At 42.5% G+C, this 17,922-nt stretch overlaps 1 protein-coding gene across 6 annotated transcripts in view; it reads right to left on the bottom strand.

Moving 5' to 3' along the window:
• Window positions 1-17,922, bottom strand: part of TRIO (trio Rho guanine nucleotide exchange factor) — a 369,954-nt gene that overhangs the window by 214,929 nt on the left and 137,103 nt on the right. For all 6 annotated transcript variants that reach the window (XM_067730390.1, XM_067730392.1, XM_067730389.1 and 3 more), the window contains 2 exons: window positions 7,767-7,881; window positions 93-285 (listed from right to left, as the gene is read on the bottom strand). In XM_067730390.1, coding sequence (XP_067586491.1) covers window positions 93-285; window positions 7,767-7,881 — 308 coding nt within the window. The remainder of the gene's footprint in view (window positions 1-92; window positions 286-7,766; window positions 7,882-17,922) is intronic.

The following is a 17,922-nucleotide window of genomic DNA, read 5'->3' as shown; positions in this document are numbered from 1 at the left end:
AAAAATCTATAACCAGCCTAAAATGATGACGGAAAAGCTTTTAATAAATCACACCTACTGGTTTAGTTGGTCTGGCTACACAGGGAAGTTACCTCAAATTCAAATTTAGAACTGCCAAAATTAGTCCTCTGTTTCTGCCAAAAGTTGTCTGGCTTGATTATCAGTGCAACGTGAATGCAGCAGGGGAAGGACTCTTGTAATATCTTCAGCAGAGGCTTGATGGAGTCCCACTTGGACCCACGCATGTCCACGATCACCGTGAATCCTCGCTTGCAGACTTCTTCACTACAGAGAAAGAAAAGACACGTTGAAACCACGCGACTCCCACCACTTTTTCTGGTCAGAGTCCTGCTGGGCAAGGCCGATTCTGCTTCCGTCATCCTGCTGCCTGTGGGGCACCTCCCTCCACCCACCGCCTGGCTGGCCAGCACTTGTGCCCAGGGAGCTGGCGGACGAGAGAGCATTACAGAAAGAGCTTAGGTCTCACCCGTGGTCCTCACCCTCCCCGGTACCTTAACAGAGTAGACTGACTATTCACGCACAGGGTTCAACCTCAAAAACCTTCAAACTTTTTCTTTTGTGTCCACGGTTTTGCATCTTGCCTTCTCTTTAGGAGAAGAGCAATGACCGTCCTGCCCACCTCTCTGGTCTTTTGTGCGTTAACCGATCACACATGCTGTCTAGTAACTGTTAGGGCCGCTAAACAGCGGGGACAGAACCCCAGCAGCACACGCAGAGCAGTGAACAGCAGTCACGCGGGACTCTGGGGTCACAGGAGCCGAAACCACCTGCACTGGCGTGCTGGTGATAGCAGGAGCTTTTGAATGTCCCAGTTTATTCCCTTTAACTTGTCCCAGGCCCCTGAGCTACCTCAGAAGTTCTCAGGTGTGGTCCACCCGCCCCCGGGGATCCTTGGCACCCTTCTGGCGGGGTCTGTGGGGTAAAATCTATCTTTTTCAGCTGGTCGCGCCAATGGCGCACAGGCCACGGTGGACACCGCTGGCTCTGAGCACAAGTCAAGGTAGTGCTAGGAGTCACGTATGCTTCCTCTCCACGTTCTAGCTGTTAAAACAAAAGAGCCAGTTTGTCTTAAGAATGTCCTTGATGAAGAAATAAAAATTATTAACTTTATTAAATCTCAACCTCTGAGTACATGGGAAATATACAGAACGCACATCTGCAGTAAAGAAAAAAGTCAGAGTGTTCATAAACTTGGGTTAAAAATCCATGGACTCCCTTCACACTACATACAAAAATAAACTCAAAATGGTTTAAAGACTTAAATGTAAAACATGACACCATAAAACTCCTAGAAGAGAACATAAGCAAAACATTTTCTGACATAAATTGTAGCAATATTTTCTTAGATCAATCTCCCAAGGCAAAAGAAACAAAAGCAAAACAGTGGTGGGATGAACTGGGAGATTGGGATTGATATATATACACTACTATGTATAAAACAGATAACTAGTGAGGATCTACTGTATAGCACAGGGAACTCAGTGCTCTGTGGTGACCTAAATGGGAAGGAAATCTGGGAGGGAGGAGATATATGTATATTATACATATGGCTGATTCACTTTGCTGGACAGCAGAAACTAACACAACATTGTAAAGTAACTATACTCCAATAAAAAAAAATTTTTTAAACCCTAAACAAATGGGACCTAATCCAACTTAAAGGCTTTTGCACAGCAAAGAAAACCATCAAGCAACCGAAAAGACAACCTACAGAATGGGAGAAAATATTTGCAAATGATGTGACTGACATGGGTTAACATTCAAAATATACAAACAGCTCATACCACCTCAATATCAAAAAAAACAAACAACCGAATCAAAAAAAAAGGACAGAAGACCTAAATAGACATCTCTCCAAAGAAGACATACAGCTGGCAACAGGAGGATGAAAGGATGCTCAACACCACTAATCATTAGAGAAATGCAAATCAAAACTACAATGAGGTATCACCTCACGCCGGTCAGAATGGCCATCATCAAAAAGTCTACAAATAATAAATGCCTGAGAGGGTGTGGAGAAAAGGGGACCCTCCTACACTGTTGGTGGGAATGTAAACTGGTGCAGCCTCTATGGAGAACAGTATGGAGGTTCCTCTAAAAACTAAAAGTAGAACTACCATACGACCCAGCAATCCCACTCCTGGGCATATATCCAGTGAAAAATGAAAACTTTAATTAAAAAATATACATCTCCCCCAATGTTCCTAACAGCACAATTAACAATAGCCAACACGGAAACAACCTGAGTGACCATCAACAGACAAACTGGGTTAAGAAGATGTGGTACATACACACAATGGAATATTACTCAGCCATAAAAATGAAGGAATATTGCCATTTGCAGCAACAATGACGGACCTAGAGATCATCCTACTAAGTCAGACAAAGACAAACATTATATGATATCACTTATATGTGGAATCTAAAAATAATACAAATGAATCTATGTACTAAACAGAAACAGACTCACAAACATAGAAAACAAATTTATGGTTACCAAAGGGAAGGGGATTGGGGGGAGGGATAAATTAGGAGTTTGGGATTAGCAGATACAAACTACTATACATAAAACAGATCAGCAACAAAGATTTACTAGCACAAGGAACTACATTCAATATCTTGTAATAATCAACAATGGAAAGTAATCTGAAAAAAATACACGTAACTGAATAATTCTGCTGTACACCTGAAACTAACACAATATGGTAAAGCGACTGACTACACTTCAAAAATTTTTTAATAAAAAATTTCTAAAAATAGGGCTTCCCTGGCGGCGCAGTGGTTGAGAGTCCGCCTGCCGATGCAGCGGACGCGGGTTCATGCCCCGGTCCGGGAAGATCCCACATGCCACGGAGCAGCTGGGCCCGTGAGCCATGGCCGCTGAGCCTGCGCATCCGGAGCCTGTGCTCCGCAATGGGAGAGGCCACAACAGTGAGAGGCCTGCGTACCGCAAAAAAAAAAAAAAAAAAAAAAACAAATTCTAAAAATAAAGTGAGACCATTTTAGACAGGGAAAAAAAAATCCATAGTCTCACCTAAATTTAAGTCGAAATAAAAACCAATTTCACACTCTCTCACATGAGCTTACTCCCCTACCTTCTCCCATCCCCCGCCTCCATGCCCTCCCCACTCCCTCACACGCCATTCTTTTCCTTATCTTTTGATTCATACCAGTAGAGTAACAGACACTCCAAGTTCCTATGACAACTTCATCAGTATAAGAGGCATACTCCCAAAAACATTCCAAAAAAGTCCGTGGGGACAGAACCTGAGTTGATGGTGGCCCGCAGTCCTAGGAACACAGTCCTGAAAGCCCTAAGGAGAAAACGGACTGATCCAACACACCGGCTTATCACTCCACTGTGGAAAGCTGCAGGAGTGACTGGATTAACTCCTGTATGAATATGAACTGAAAAACAGTTAACAGGGCTCAACACTCCTCATGCCATCACTCCTCCTGTCTCAAGTAGGTCCTGGGCCACGATCCTGGGAGCGTCTCGGGTCACCTTCACAAATCCTTAGAGGTAGCTGGGCACTCCCAGAAATGCTTCCTAAAATCCCCCAAGTCACTGAAATTAAGCATTCTGAACTTCCTGGGGTTCTAAAGGAGCTTGCCATCCTGCAAGATTCCATTCAGTAGAAACTTCTGGGCTCCACAGCGCCTTGGGGCTAGATCTGCCTGAGCAGGACGTCGGATGTCTGCTGCCCAGCTGGGACCTTCTGCTCCAGACTCTCGTGTTCTGCTGCCGTACACCAAAGACAGGAGGCTGTCAGGCAACAGGTTCTGCTGTTGTACGAGCTGCTGTTTGGTGCCTGCACTTTAAGCATCGGTCTTCCCCTATCAAGGTAAATTCTCTGGCAGCCTTTCTCCTCACATAGCTCTACACAGTGGTGTGTACGTAAAACTACAAAGCCCCTCCACTTGACGGGGCTTAGAAGGAATCCTGAATAACTCCAGGCTTAACAAGAGGAACAAGCTGGAGAGAGACACAAGCAAAAGGTGCCCTGAGCTTACAGCGCTTACAGAAGGATTAACCAGTCACCTGCCTCCGCCATCCAACTGTTCCCACCGGTGACTTCCAAGTAAAGCAAGCAGCACTCCAACTGGGCTGGGAGTGCACATCCTTCGCACCCATCTGTCTTTATCAAGTTAAAAGCCACGCGTTATTAAGAAAGTGGCGACTTGCAAACGTGACCACAGCCACAGCTCTATTTCTGAGCGTCTAATGAACAAGCACAGCTGCTGCTCAAGGGCTCCGTGCCACGCTCTTCCTTCAAGGCACTGCTCACTGCAAAGTGTGACTTGTTAACCAGGAATTTCAGCAGTTTTACCTAAGAGCCTCATTTTAGCTGTGAGATTTTTAAAAATGTAGATGAAACTAAGGTCCTTTTTCAATTCAGGTCTCCAAAAAAGAGAAACTCTCCTTTCTTCAGTTCCTAGATGAAGAAGGTACCTTTTTATATGAATGTTCATGAATGAATCAACTCAAAAGTTTCACATGATTTCATTGGTGACAAAAGAGAGTCAGAGTGCTTTATCCATTTAGTTGCTATAAATCATTCCAAAGAAGTCAAAACTTTCTAGAACATAATGAGTATAATTCAAAAGAGCAATAAACACCTAGAGGTGCACCAAGACTAACGTGATTATCATTTCTGTGCAGGAGTCCCCATCACACCACGAAGAAGTTCCGCTGTGACTTTTCTCCTACACATTTAAGGAAAAGTTCCCTTGCAAATTAATCATATGAAAACCAATCTATTATTCTAATTGTTTGTTTCTTCGTTTTTTAAGGAAGGGAGAGGGGAGGGAAGGTGGCCCAAACAACAGTACTCAAAACTAGTCGCTACTCTCAGATCACATTATGTTTTAACTCTGGGGGCCACATTTTAAGAGGCAAAGACAGGAGGCCACGCAGAAAAAAAACAGACAAGATGATCTGGTTCTAGAACACATGGCAAAAAGAAAATCAACTGAAGGGAAGTCGAAGAGCAAATACGAAAGATGGACATTACTGTACCACTTCTGAGACAGCTACCATGAGGTCAGACACTGTGCTGGGCATGTGCATAAATAATCTTACTTATTAATACAGCGATCCGAGAAGTACAGATTACTATCACATCTCGTAGATCAGAAAACCCATAAAATTAAGTAAACCAGGTCAGTCCATCTGACTCTGACCCCCAAGCTTTCCCGGATGGCACACTTCTCCAAATCCGGGAATGTGTAGCCCTGTAACTGACTGGCTGAGGGGCAGCCAGAGGCTAGCATCACATCGCAGAAAATATCGACAGTGGTGGACAGAGACAGGAGTCCCACAGGACATCCTCCCCCTGCCCCTCCCACTGCCCAGGACTGTGTATTTCACTCTGAAACTGTAACAACAAATTATAGACTCAAATAAAGAACAAGCCAACCCACAAGTCCCCAAAAATTCACACACCATTCATCTCCTGACATGATCACTGATCCCACTGTCTGGCTAAAACCAGAGCGCTCCCACCTCTGCAGGCTCCCTGAAGGCGGCACTAAGGCTCTCTGTCAGTCGCTGTAGGACCTGCGGTGGACCTGGAGAGGACTCTTTTTGTGGCCACTTCTATTTGGACCACTGGGAAACCTTCCTCCACTATCATCTGGCAAACGCATCATTTACATACAAATTAATCTCTCTCATTTGCTCATTAACCAAGAAAAAGAAACTGGCATTGCCTGTCACTTAAAATTGTAAATACAAAAGCAAAGCCAGGCAATGAAACGAACTGACTGTGCTCGGTGCTTGGAGGGTCACTCTACACACTGAGGAACTTATGAGAGAAATGAGAGACTATCTGGGATTTGCTATGTTTTCTTGGGGAAGTAGACAAGATTGGCAGAATCCAATAATCGTTGGAGCTGGATGATGGGCACATGGGTGTTCGCTTCTCTCTAGTTTTGTTTACACTCACGATTCCCAGGACAAAGTTTTGTGTTTTTTTTTTTTTAAAGTGGGTCATCCAGCTGATTCAAAATATACCTGAATCGATTTCTTTATGATACCAATGAAAGGAAAAGTAGTTTTTTTATATTTATAATCAATATGGATTTTAAAACCAGAAAGCAAGTTGCCAGAGTTATATACAGAATTCCAACGGTGGAAATGTTTTCTAAAAGATCACCTGGGTGAAATTCAACTTGTGTTTCATTGAACTATACACCAAGCATCATTTTGGATGGCAGGGATTTGTTTTTTCACATCATCGTCTGTATCTGTTTCTTTTTCATCATTAGCACAGCACATGGCACATAGTAAGAGCTCAGTAAGTAGTGGCTGTAAACTATGTTGTTATTTATAAGTGACAGTGAGTAGTAAATAACTTCTAAAACTCTTTCCAACTCTGTGATTTCAACAGTTCAACAGTCCAAGAAAATATCAGGGTAAGAGGAAAGGGAAAACTTTTCCACATATTTAAGCAGGGGCCCATTAGTATGTTGCTGATGATTGGATGTAATAGCTTTCCCACAAAGGATACCCTACAGCAAAACCCAAGAACCCCCTCTGAAGCTCAGACCATCGACACCAAAGCTGACCTTCCTCAGCCACAGTGAGGATGGGTTGCCAGAGGACAGTGCTGTTTCCCTGGCTGGTGTCAACCCAAAGAGGTCGGGGGAGAGTCACCAGCCCTGCTCCGTGGGCGATCTGTTACACCCACCTCAAACTTTAGAATCCACTACGCTGCTGTTGACCGTCTTTTATGCTTTCCCGGCATAACATGTTCCTTACGGCTACTCGTTAGTCTATATCATGACCGAGTGTCCTTTTTCTTGCGCTCGTTTAGTCTCCTAGGAAATCCCTCTTCACTGGCGCACATCAGCCATGCCCCGCTTTAGCACACCCCCTTCTGGGGTGAGAGTACCTCTTCCCCACAGGGGGTCCCACTCCGATCCCCGGCACACAGCCACCTCTTATGCCAGGCCTGGTTGTATGCTTGGATCATATCAGAGCAGCACTCTGTTTTCCAAAAATTAATCTTAACCATTAAATGGAGATGTTAATGTGGGAGGCGGGGGAGGGTTTCCTCTGCCAGCTGTCAGCTCGCTCTGTAGGTAAAACCTCAGTAATATGTTTCTAGAGCAGAAGCAAAGATGCTAGACTCCGCAGGTATACACGCTGGCCCACTGCTGTTAACCGCTCCTCACGTCAGGGCTCTCCAGAAAATAAAGCCTTGCCTATTCCTCGTGTTCCTCGGCGTCTACGCCGAAAATCCCCCTGGCTGTCACTAGCGGGTCGCAGATTGAATGAGAGCTCCCAAACTCCATGTCCCGGGACATGAGCTGGTAGGGATTCTGAATGCCCTGCAAAGTTCACGCTACAAATCAACCGAATACTTCCCAGGAACTGAAGCGCAGCACAGAGCCAGAAAGTTCCTCTCGGAAACCACACTCCACTGGTGAGCCTCCGGCCCGCCGGGTCTCCGTTATCAGGATCATCTCTGCTTTACCTCCGCCTTGGGCACCACAACCTAAGGTCCCCGCCCGGTGGCCAAGCCACCCCCATCGCCACCACACAAGTCTGCTCACTCAGAACACTGCCCTTCTCAGCCCCGCACCGAGGAGGGTCACAAAAGGAAAATAAGGAGAAAGACCATGATCTTCACTTGACAGCTCTTTGATCAGAATCCAGGCTCCTGTGGGCTGTTTTCTGGGGAGTGTGTGCAGCGCTGCACCTCTGGGACAGGGACCAGCCACGACCACGCGGGACTCACCTGGGGATACAGGCCAGGTAGGAAATGAGCCTCCGGAGGTCCTCCTGCCGTATCCTGTCATGATTGCTGCGGGCCGGGAAGGTTAGGATGGGACCCCCGCGCTTATCTCTGCCACCTGGAAACAAACATGTGGAAGAGGCTCAGACAGAAACAAGAGGAAACAGGACTCTATGGGCCACTGGGCGCCCAGCATCGCAGCTGCCCACCCACTCTCACGAAGCTGTGCCCCCAGCCCTCCTGGCCCGGCAGGACCCACGAAAAGCCGGCATCCCTGGCTCCCCTGAGACAGGTGGCAATGCCATCCTGCCCAGGACGCCGGTGATGAAGTCTGAGTTTTGCACACCACATGGAAGGTATCACAGAAGGTTCTGGCTCTTTCTTCCAGTGTTTGTTCCCTCCTTTATTCAGTTTCATGTTTGGAGAGAAAAAAAGGTTTCATGTATACGTGCTTCCATCACCTTAAACTCCCACCTCCGGGGACTTCCCTGGTGGCACAGTGGATAAGACTCTGCGCTCCCAATGCAAGGGGCCCAGGTTTGATCCCTGGTCAGGGAACTAAATCCCACATTCATGCCACAAGCAAGGAGCTTGCCGGCCACAACTAAGGAGCCCGCCGGCCACAACTAAGGAGCCCAAGTGCTGCAACTATGACCCGGTGCAACCAAATAAATAAATAAATTTTTTTTTTAAAAAACCACGCCCTCTCTCTCTCCCTTTCTCTGTCTCCCTCTCTCTCTCTCCTCCACACTGTCCCCTCTCCTTCCCTCCCCGTCACTCTCAGCTCTGTCTCTTTGCTACCTACCAAACTGGGCTTTAACTCATGAAAGGGAAAAGACAGAAATGTTCTTCAAACTCTGCACTGACGGCTACTTTATATAATCTGGGATCCAGGGCACCTTCCCCTCTCAAGGGCAGTACCTGACCCCTGTGGTCAAGCTTCCCCACTCTCTCACACAAAGCCACACACACACAAAAGCAAAAAAAAGAGAGAGAGGGAGAGATTGGCACACAAGAATTTTCAAATAGAACTAAATTAGCTTAAGAACTTTAGAAATATTACATTACACACTGAGCACAAATCTCACGTGACTGGCCTTTGACAGGAAGGCAGAAACGCTTCTCATGAACATGGATACAATCCTAAGGAGGTCTGCTGGGTATCACTGAACATTTCTGGTGAAACTACTCTATTTATTTTATTACTTCTATTAGGGTTTTCAGAAAAGAACACAGAGAAAGAAAACTTTGTTTTCCCAAGTGCATGCTTCATTTAGTTTTACAGCTCTGGTCATCTCTTTCTAGAAGTACAGCAATAAGATCTCAAAATTCAAGCCACAACATGAAACAATTATTTTCTCATCTTAATTATTTACCTTGTCAGCAGACGTAACTGAAAAAGCAAGCAAAAAGCAAGCAAGCAGGCAAGCAAACAAGAGAAAACCAAATTCTTTACTTTTAGAATGCCAAAAACATATTCAGCAGAAGACGCAGGCATTTTAAAAACACATTTTTACCAACAAGGGTCTTTACCAAGTCCTAGAATGATTAACAATTCCCCTCAACAGTAATAAAACTAAGTGCTGATTCTGAACACTTAAACTGACCCACATGTACTGTTAGGTTACGAAGCCCAGGAAGATGTTAAATTATTTATAAATCCAATAACCCAGGTATTAAATAGGAACAACACGACATCACAGCTGACACACGCTAGGTATGGCATCAAGTGCTTGACACACGCGTTCTGATCTGATCATCACAAGGATCCCGTTAGGAGATTTCCTCGCGCCGGCTTTATCATGAAAGATACTGAGGCTCAAAGAGCTTATATAAAGACAAAGGGACCATGCCAGCATGTCACAACTGGGCCCTTTGCCCTGATAAGAACTTGCATAATTTTTCAAACTAGTGGCTTTACTTCTTTCTAAATAATAAGAATATCAGAAGGAATGAAAAGTACTATTAAAAGTGAGAAGCAGTAAATTTTTTTTAATTTAGATTTCAAACAGTAATAGATTTGCCATTTTAATATACATCATTGGAGATCTACTTATTTGTAAATAGCCTATTACTCATTTGGAAAAATAAACCAGTGGACAATATTTTTCTATTGTACTTTTCAGAACCATTTTGTCTCATTACTCCTGTTTTAGCTGAAGAACTGTATTACGTGTGGAGAGTAAAAAACTTAAACACTAAAAAAACAGAAAAGTGAGAAGCAGTATTATTGTAAATGGCAGAATGACATTATGAAGTAATCTTCTAAAATACCAGACAGTAATTTTAGGGAAAAATCATTGGCTCTAGTTTTTTTGGAATACCTCTTGTCCCCAAGATAAGACCAGTAACAAATGCAGTATTTTTTATTTCCCAAAATCTTTCATTCCTTTCAAAACAGAATCAATCTCCTTGATCAAAAATATAAGAGAGACCTTCAGGATGGCGGAGGAGTAAGACACGGAGATCACTTTCCTCCCCACAAATACATCAGAAATACATCTACATGTGGAACAGCTCCTACAGAACACCTACTGAATGCTGGCAGAAGACCTCAGACTTCCCAAAAGATATATACTTTCTTTTCCTTTTTCTCTTTTTGTGAGTGTGTATGTGTACGCTTCTTGGTGTGATTCTGTCTGCATAGCTTCGCTTTTACCATTTATCAAGCGTTCTGTCTGTCCATTTTTTTTCTTTTTACTTTTTAATCATTTTTAAATTTTTTATCTTAAAATCTTTATTCTATTTTATTTTAGTTTTTCCTCCCTCCCTCCCTCCCTCTCTTTCTTTCTTTCTCTCTTTCTTTCTCCCTTTTCTTCTGAGCCCTGTGGCTGACAGGGTCTTGGTGCTCCAGCCGGGTGTCAAGCCTGAGTCTCTGAGGTGGGAGAGCCGAGTTCAGGACATTGGTCCACCAGAGACCTCCCAGCTCCACATAATATCAAATGGCAAAAGCTCTCCCAGATATCTCCATCACAATGCCAAGACCCAGCTCCACTCAACAACCAGCAAGCTACAGTGCTGGACACCCTAGGCCAAACAAATAGCAAGACAGGAACACAAACTGACCCATTAGCAGAGAGGCTGCCTAAAATCATAATAAGGTCACAGACACCCCAAAACACACCAACAGACACGATCCTGCTCACCAGAGACAAGATCTAGCCTCATCCACCAGAACACAGGCACTAGTCCCCTCCACCAGGAAGCCTACACAGCCCACTGAACCAACCTCAGCCACTGGGGGCAGACATCAAAAACAACGGGAACTACGAACCTGCAGACTGCGAAAACCAGACCCCAAACACAGTAAGTTAAGCAACATGAGAAGACAGAGAAACACACAGCAGATGAAGCAGCAAGGTAAAAACCCAACAGACCAAATGAAGGAAGAGGAAATAGGCAGTCTACCTGAGAAAGAATTCAGAGTAATGATAGTAAAGATGATCCAAAATCCTGGAAATAGAACGGAGAAAATACAAGAAATGTTTAACAAGGATCTAGAAGAACTAAAGAGCAAACAAACAATGAAGAACAACACAATAAATGAAATTTAAAATTCTCTAGAAGGAATCAATAGCAGAATAACTGAGGCAGAAGAATGGATAAGTGACCTGGAAGATAAAATAGTGGAAATAAGTCCCACAGAGAAGAATATAGAAAAAAGAATGAGAAGAATTGAAGACAGTCTCAGAGACCTATGAGACAACACTAAACGCACCAACATTCGAATTATAGGGGTCCCAGAAGAAGAAGAGAAAAAGAAAGGGTCTGAGAAAGTATTTGAAGAGATTATAGTTGAAAACTTCCCTAACATGGGAAAGGAAATAGTCACCCAAGTCCAGGAAGCACAGATAATCCCAAACAGGATAAACCCTAGGAAAAACACACAAAGTCACATATTAATCAAACTAACAAAAATTAAATACAAAGAAAAATTATTAAAAGCAGCAAGGGAAAAACAAAAAATAAAATACAAGGGAATCCCCATAAGGTTATCAGCTGATTTATCAGCAGAAACTCAGCAGGCCAGAAGCGAGTGGCAGGATAAAGTGATGAAAGAGAAGAACCTACAACCAAGATTACTCTACCCAGCAAGGATCTCATTCAGATTTGATGGAGAAATCAAAAGCTTTTCAGACAAGCAAAACCTAAGAGAATTCAGCACCACCAAACCAGCTTTACAACAAATGCTAAAGAAACTTCTCTTGGCGGGAAACACAAGAGAAGGAAAAGACCTACAATAACAAACCCAAAACAATTAAGAAAATGGTAATGGGACTATACATATCGATAATTACCTTAAATGTAAATGGATTAAATGCTCCAACCAAAAGACACAGACTGGCAGAATGGATACAAAAACAAGACACATATATATGCTGTTTAAAAGAGAGGTAATTCAGACCTAGGGACACATACAGACTGAAAGTTAGGGGATGGGAAAAGATATTCCATGCAAATGGAAATCAAAAGAAAGCTGGAGTGGCAATTCTCATATCAGAAAAAATAGATTTTAAAATAGGGACTATTAGAAGAGACAAAGAAGGACACTACATAATGATCAAGGGATCACTCCAAGAAGAAGATATAATTGTAAATATTTATGCACCCAACATAGGAGCACCTCAATACTAAGGCAAATGCTAACAGCCATAAAAGGGGATATCGACAGTAACACAATCATAGTACGGGACTTTTAACACCCACTTTCACCAATGGACAGATCATCCAAAATGAAAATATATAAGGAAACACAAGCTTTAAATGATACATTAAACATGATAGACTTAATTTGTATTTATAGGACATTCCATCCGAAAACAACAGAATACACACTTTCTTCTCAAGTGCTCATGGGAACATTCTCCAGGGTAGATCATAGCTTGGGTCACAAATCACGCCTTGGTAAATTTAAGAAAATTGAAATCGTATCAAGTATCTTTTCCAACCACAACGCTATGAGACTAGATATCAATTACAGGGAAAAAAATCTGTAAAAAACACAAACACATGGAGGCTAAACAATACACTACTAAATAACCAAGAGATCACTGAAGAAATCAACGAGGAAATCAAAAAATACCTAGGAACAAATGACAATGAAAACACGATGATCCAAAACCTATGGGATGCAGCAAAATCAGTTCTAAGAGGAAAGTTTATAGCAATACAATCCTACCTCAAGAAACAAGGAACATCTCAAATAAATAACCTAAGCTTACACCTAAAGCAATTAGAGAAAGAAGAAAAAACAAAACCCAAAGTTACCAGAAGGGAAGAAATCATAAAGATCAGATCAGAAATAAATGAAAAAGAAATGAAGAAAACAATAGCAAAGATCAATAAATTTAAAAGCTGGTTCTTTGAGAAGATACACAAAATTGATAAACCACTAACCAGACTCATGAAGAAAAAAAGGGAGGAGACTCACATCAACAGACGTAGAAATGAAAAAGGGGAAGTAACAACTGACACTGCAGAAATACAAAGGATCAGGAGAGATTACTTCAAGCAACTGTATGCCAATAAAATGAACAACCTGGAAGAAATGGACAAATTCTAAGAAAAGCACAACCTTCAGAGACTGAACCAGGAAGAAAATAGAAAATAAAAACAGACCAATCACAGGCACTGAAATTGAGACTGTGATTAAAAATCTTCCAACAAACAAAAGCCCAGGATCAGACGGATTCACAGGCAAATTCTATCAAACATTTAGAGAAGCACTAACACCTATCCTTCTCAAACTCTTCCAAAATATAGCAGAGGAAGAAACACTCCCAAACTTATTCTATGATGCCACCATCACCCTGACATCAAAACCAGACAAAGATATCACAAAGAAAGAAAACTACAGGCCAATATCACTGATAAACACAGACACAAAAATCCTCAACAAAATACTAGCAAACAGAATTCAACAGCACATCAAAAGGATCATACACCACAATCAAGTGGGTTTTATCCCAGGAATGCAAGGATTCTTCAATATACGCAAATCAATGTGATAAACCATATTAACAAACTGAAGGAGAAACACCATATGACCATCTCAATAGATGTAGAAAAAACTTTCGACAAAATTCAACACCCATTTATGATAAAAACCCCCCAGAAAATAGGCACAGAAGGAACTCACCTCAACATAATAAAGGCCATATATGACAAACCCACAGCCAACATTGTTCTCAATGGTGAAAAACTGAAACCATTTCCTCTGAGATCCAGAACAAGACAAGATTGTTCACTCTCACCACTATTATTCAACACAGTTTTGGAAGTTTTAGCCACAGCAATCAGAGAAGGAAAAGAAATAACAGGAATCCAAATCGCCAAGTAAGAAGTAAAACTGTCACCATTTGCAGATGACATGCTACTATACACAGAGAATCCTAAAGATGTTACCAGAAAACTACTAGAGCTAATCAATGAATCTGGTAAAGTAGCAGGATACAAAATTAATGCACAGCAATCTCTTGCATTCCTATACACTAATGATGAAAAATCAGAAAGAGAAATTAAGGAAATACTCCCATTTACCACTGCAACAAAAAGAAAAAAATACATAGGAATAAACCAACCTAAGGAGACAAAAGACCTGTATTCAGAAAACTATAAGACACTGATGAAAGAAATTAAAGATGATACCAACAGATGGAGAGATATACCATGTTCTTGGATTGGAAGAAACAACATTGTGAAAATGACTATACTACGCAAAGCAATCTACAGATTCAGTGCAATCCCTATCAAACTACCAATGGCATTTTTCACAGAACTAGAACAAAAAATTTCACAATTTGTATGGAAACACAAAAGACCCCGAATAGCCAAAGGCATCTTGAGAAAGAAAAACAGACCTGGAGCAATCAGGCTCCCGGGCTTTAGACTATACTTCAAAGCTACAGTAATCAGGACAGTATGGTACTGGCACAAAAACAGAAATATCGATCAATGGAACAGGATAGAAAGCCCAGAGATAAACCCATGCACATATGGCCAGCTTATCTTTGATAAAGGAGGCAAGAATATACAATGGAGAAAAGACAGCCTCTTCAATAGGTGGTGCTGGGAAAACTGGACAGCTACATGTAAAAAAATGAAATTAGAACACTCCCTAACACCATACGCAAAAGTAAACTCAAACTGGATTGAAGACCTAAATGTAAGGCCAGACACTATCAAACTCTTAGAGGAAAACATAGGCAAAACACTCTATGACATAAATCACAGCAAGATCCTTTTTGACCTGCCTCCTAGAGAAATGGAAATAAAAATAAACAAATGGGACCTAATGAAACATAAAAGCTTTTGCACAGCAAAGGAAACCATAAACAAGATGAAAAGACAACCCTCAGAATGGGAGAAAATATTTGCAAATGAAGCAACTGACAAAGGATTAATCTCCAAAATTTACAAGCAGCTCTTGCAGCTCAATATCAAAAAAACAAACAACTCAATCCAAAAATGGGCAGAAAACCTAAATAGACATTTCTCCAAAGAAGATATACAGATTGCCATGAAAGGATGCTCAACATCACTAATCATTAGAGAAATGCAAATCAAAACTACAATGAGGTATCACCTCACACCAGTCAGAATGGCCATCATCAAAAATCTACAAACAATGAATGATGGAGAGGGTGTGAACAAAAGGGAACCCTCCTGAACTATTGGTGGGAATGTAAATTTATACAGCCACTATGGAGAACAGTATGGAGATTCCTTAAAAAACTAAAAATAGAACTACCATATGGCCCAGCAATCCCACTACTGGGCATATACCCTGAGAAAACCATAATTCAAAGAGTCATGTACCACAATGTTCACTGCAGCTCTATTTACAATAGCCAGGACATGGAAGCAACCTAAGTGTCCATCGACAGATGAATGGATAAAGAAGATGTGGCACATATATACAATGGAACATTACTCAGCCATAAAAAGAAACGAAATTGAGTTATTTGTACTGAGGTGGATGGACCTAGAGTCTGTCATACAGAGTGAAGTAAGTCAGAAAGAGAAAAATAAATACTGTATGCTAACACATATATATGAAATCTAAAAAAAATATATATATATATGGTTCTGAGGAACCCAGGGCAGGACAGGAATAAAGACGCAGATGCAGAGAATGGACTTGAGGACACGGGGAGGGGGAAGGGTAAGATGGGACGAAGTGAGAGAGTGGCATGGACATATATACACTACCAAATGTAAAACAGATAGCTAGTGGGAAGCAGCCGCATAACACAGGGAGATGAACTCAGTGCTTTGTGACCACCTAGAGGTGTGGGATAGGGAGGGTGGGAGGGAGATGCAAGAGGGAGGAGATATGGGGATATATGTATACATATAGCCGATTCACTTTGTTATAAAGCAGAAACTAACACACCACTGTAAAGCAAGTATACTCAAAGATTAAAAAAATATACAGCGACACATTACAGAAATGTGAGTTTTAAAACATATAGTATGATATTTGTATTAAAACATTCACCTCACTTTTGGTAAAAAGAACAGCATCTCACATTTTTCTGGACCACCATTCTTAATATTTTAAATGCAACATAATGTGTGGCTCATTAGGGAGACTAAATGCCCATGACCCCTGCTCGACTGTCCTCCTTCTGGGGTCATCGTATCTCACAACGCGAGCAAGGTGGGCTCCAGCATGGCTGTGAAAAGTAGAATCCAAAATCCGCCCACCTAAGACAGCCATGGGGGAGTCAACAGGTGTGCACGCCGTCATTCTGTTCACTCCATGAGTGACGACAAGCTGCAGGTGTGTGCCGAAGTGCTGGCTGCCTCTGTGACTGCTCCACTGTCGATGAGAGATGCCCTCGAGCTGGTGGTGCTGGTGAGGAGCCCCCAGGGAACTGCCAGCAAGCTCGTCCACGAAACAGGCTCTCATTCGTGTCCTAAAAAAAGCTTACCTAAACCTGAACTTGAATTTTAAGACAGAGGGGCAAAAAATCATTTTGTCTTTTGCCCGTTCCCAGAAGAGTTTCAGAAAACTCACCACAATAATTTTAGAACTTCATCAAAAATCACTTATGAGGGACTTCCCTGGTGGCACAGTAGTTAAGAATCGCCTGCCAATGCAGGGGACACGGGTTCGACCCCTGGTCCGGGAAGATCCCACATGCCGTGGTGCAACTAAGCCTGTGCGCCACAACTACTGAGCCTGCGCTCTAGAGCCCACGAGACACAACTACTGAAGCCTGAGAGCCACAACTACTGAGCCTGCGTTCTAGAGCCTGCGAGCCACAACTACTGAAGCTCGCGTGCCTAGAGCCCACGTTCCGCAACAAGAGAAGTCACCGCAATGAGGAGCCCGCGCACCACAACGAAGAGTAGCCCCCGCTCGCCACAACTAGAGAAAGCCCGTGAGCCGCAACGAAGACCCAAAGCAACCAAATAAATAAATAAATAAAATCATTTTAAGAAAAAATCACTTGTGAAGTAAAGATGGACTATTCTCCATTAAATAATTTAATAATTTCTTTTCACTTGCAAACCTCCCTGCATGGGGGTGCATCTTCCAATCTGTGGTGTGTCACAGTCAGTGACAGGCAGGTGCGAATCATCCATATGAGGACCCCTCCCAGTGAGGTTTAAAAACAAAATCTTAGAACCATGAGTATTAGTTCAGAAGAATACAGTCTCTGACCCTTAAGGAGCTTAAACATCAACTCCACAGATGTTTGTTTATATTACATTCCCCAAGATTTAACTTGGTTGCCAATGTCACAGAAGGCACACAAATGAAAACACTGACCCAGTTATGAAGCAGAAAAGCCACAAATTCACAGTTTCGGTTCCTGAAGTAATAAAAACAATGACGCTGCAGTTCATAAAAGCTCCATCTACTAGACACTCCTATGTGGCTGATGTCAACCCCCAGCCTCACAGTGAGGCGGGACGGACAGATGTCAGTCCCACTTTATAGACGGGAAACTCAGCGCCTCAGTTCCTATGATGAAAAGAAAAGGGCAGGAAGTCCATTTCCTGCACCTACCAACGTCACAGGATATCTGCGTATGAGAGCTTCACAGCTTCTGGACCTCTACGTGTCTGGAACCAAAAACCAACAGCCCATTCAGGATTATCTGCCTATCCAAATGCTGGGTTAGCCGATAAACAAGGCAAAAAACGT

The sequence above is a fragment of the Pseudorca crassidens genome, chromosome 3, assembly GCF_039906515.1.
Source record: "Pseudorca crassidens isolate mPseCra1 chromosome 3, mPseCra1.hap1, whole genome shotgun sequence".
Lineage (NCBI taxonomy): Eukaryota > Metazoa > Chordata > Mammalia > Artiodactyla > Delphinidae > Pseudorca > Pseudorca crassidens.
Note: the sequence above shows the minus strand (reverse complement) of the source record. Positions and strands in the feature narration are given on the sequence as shown.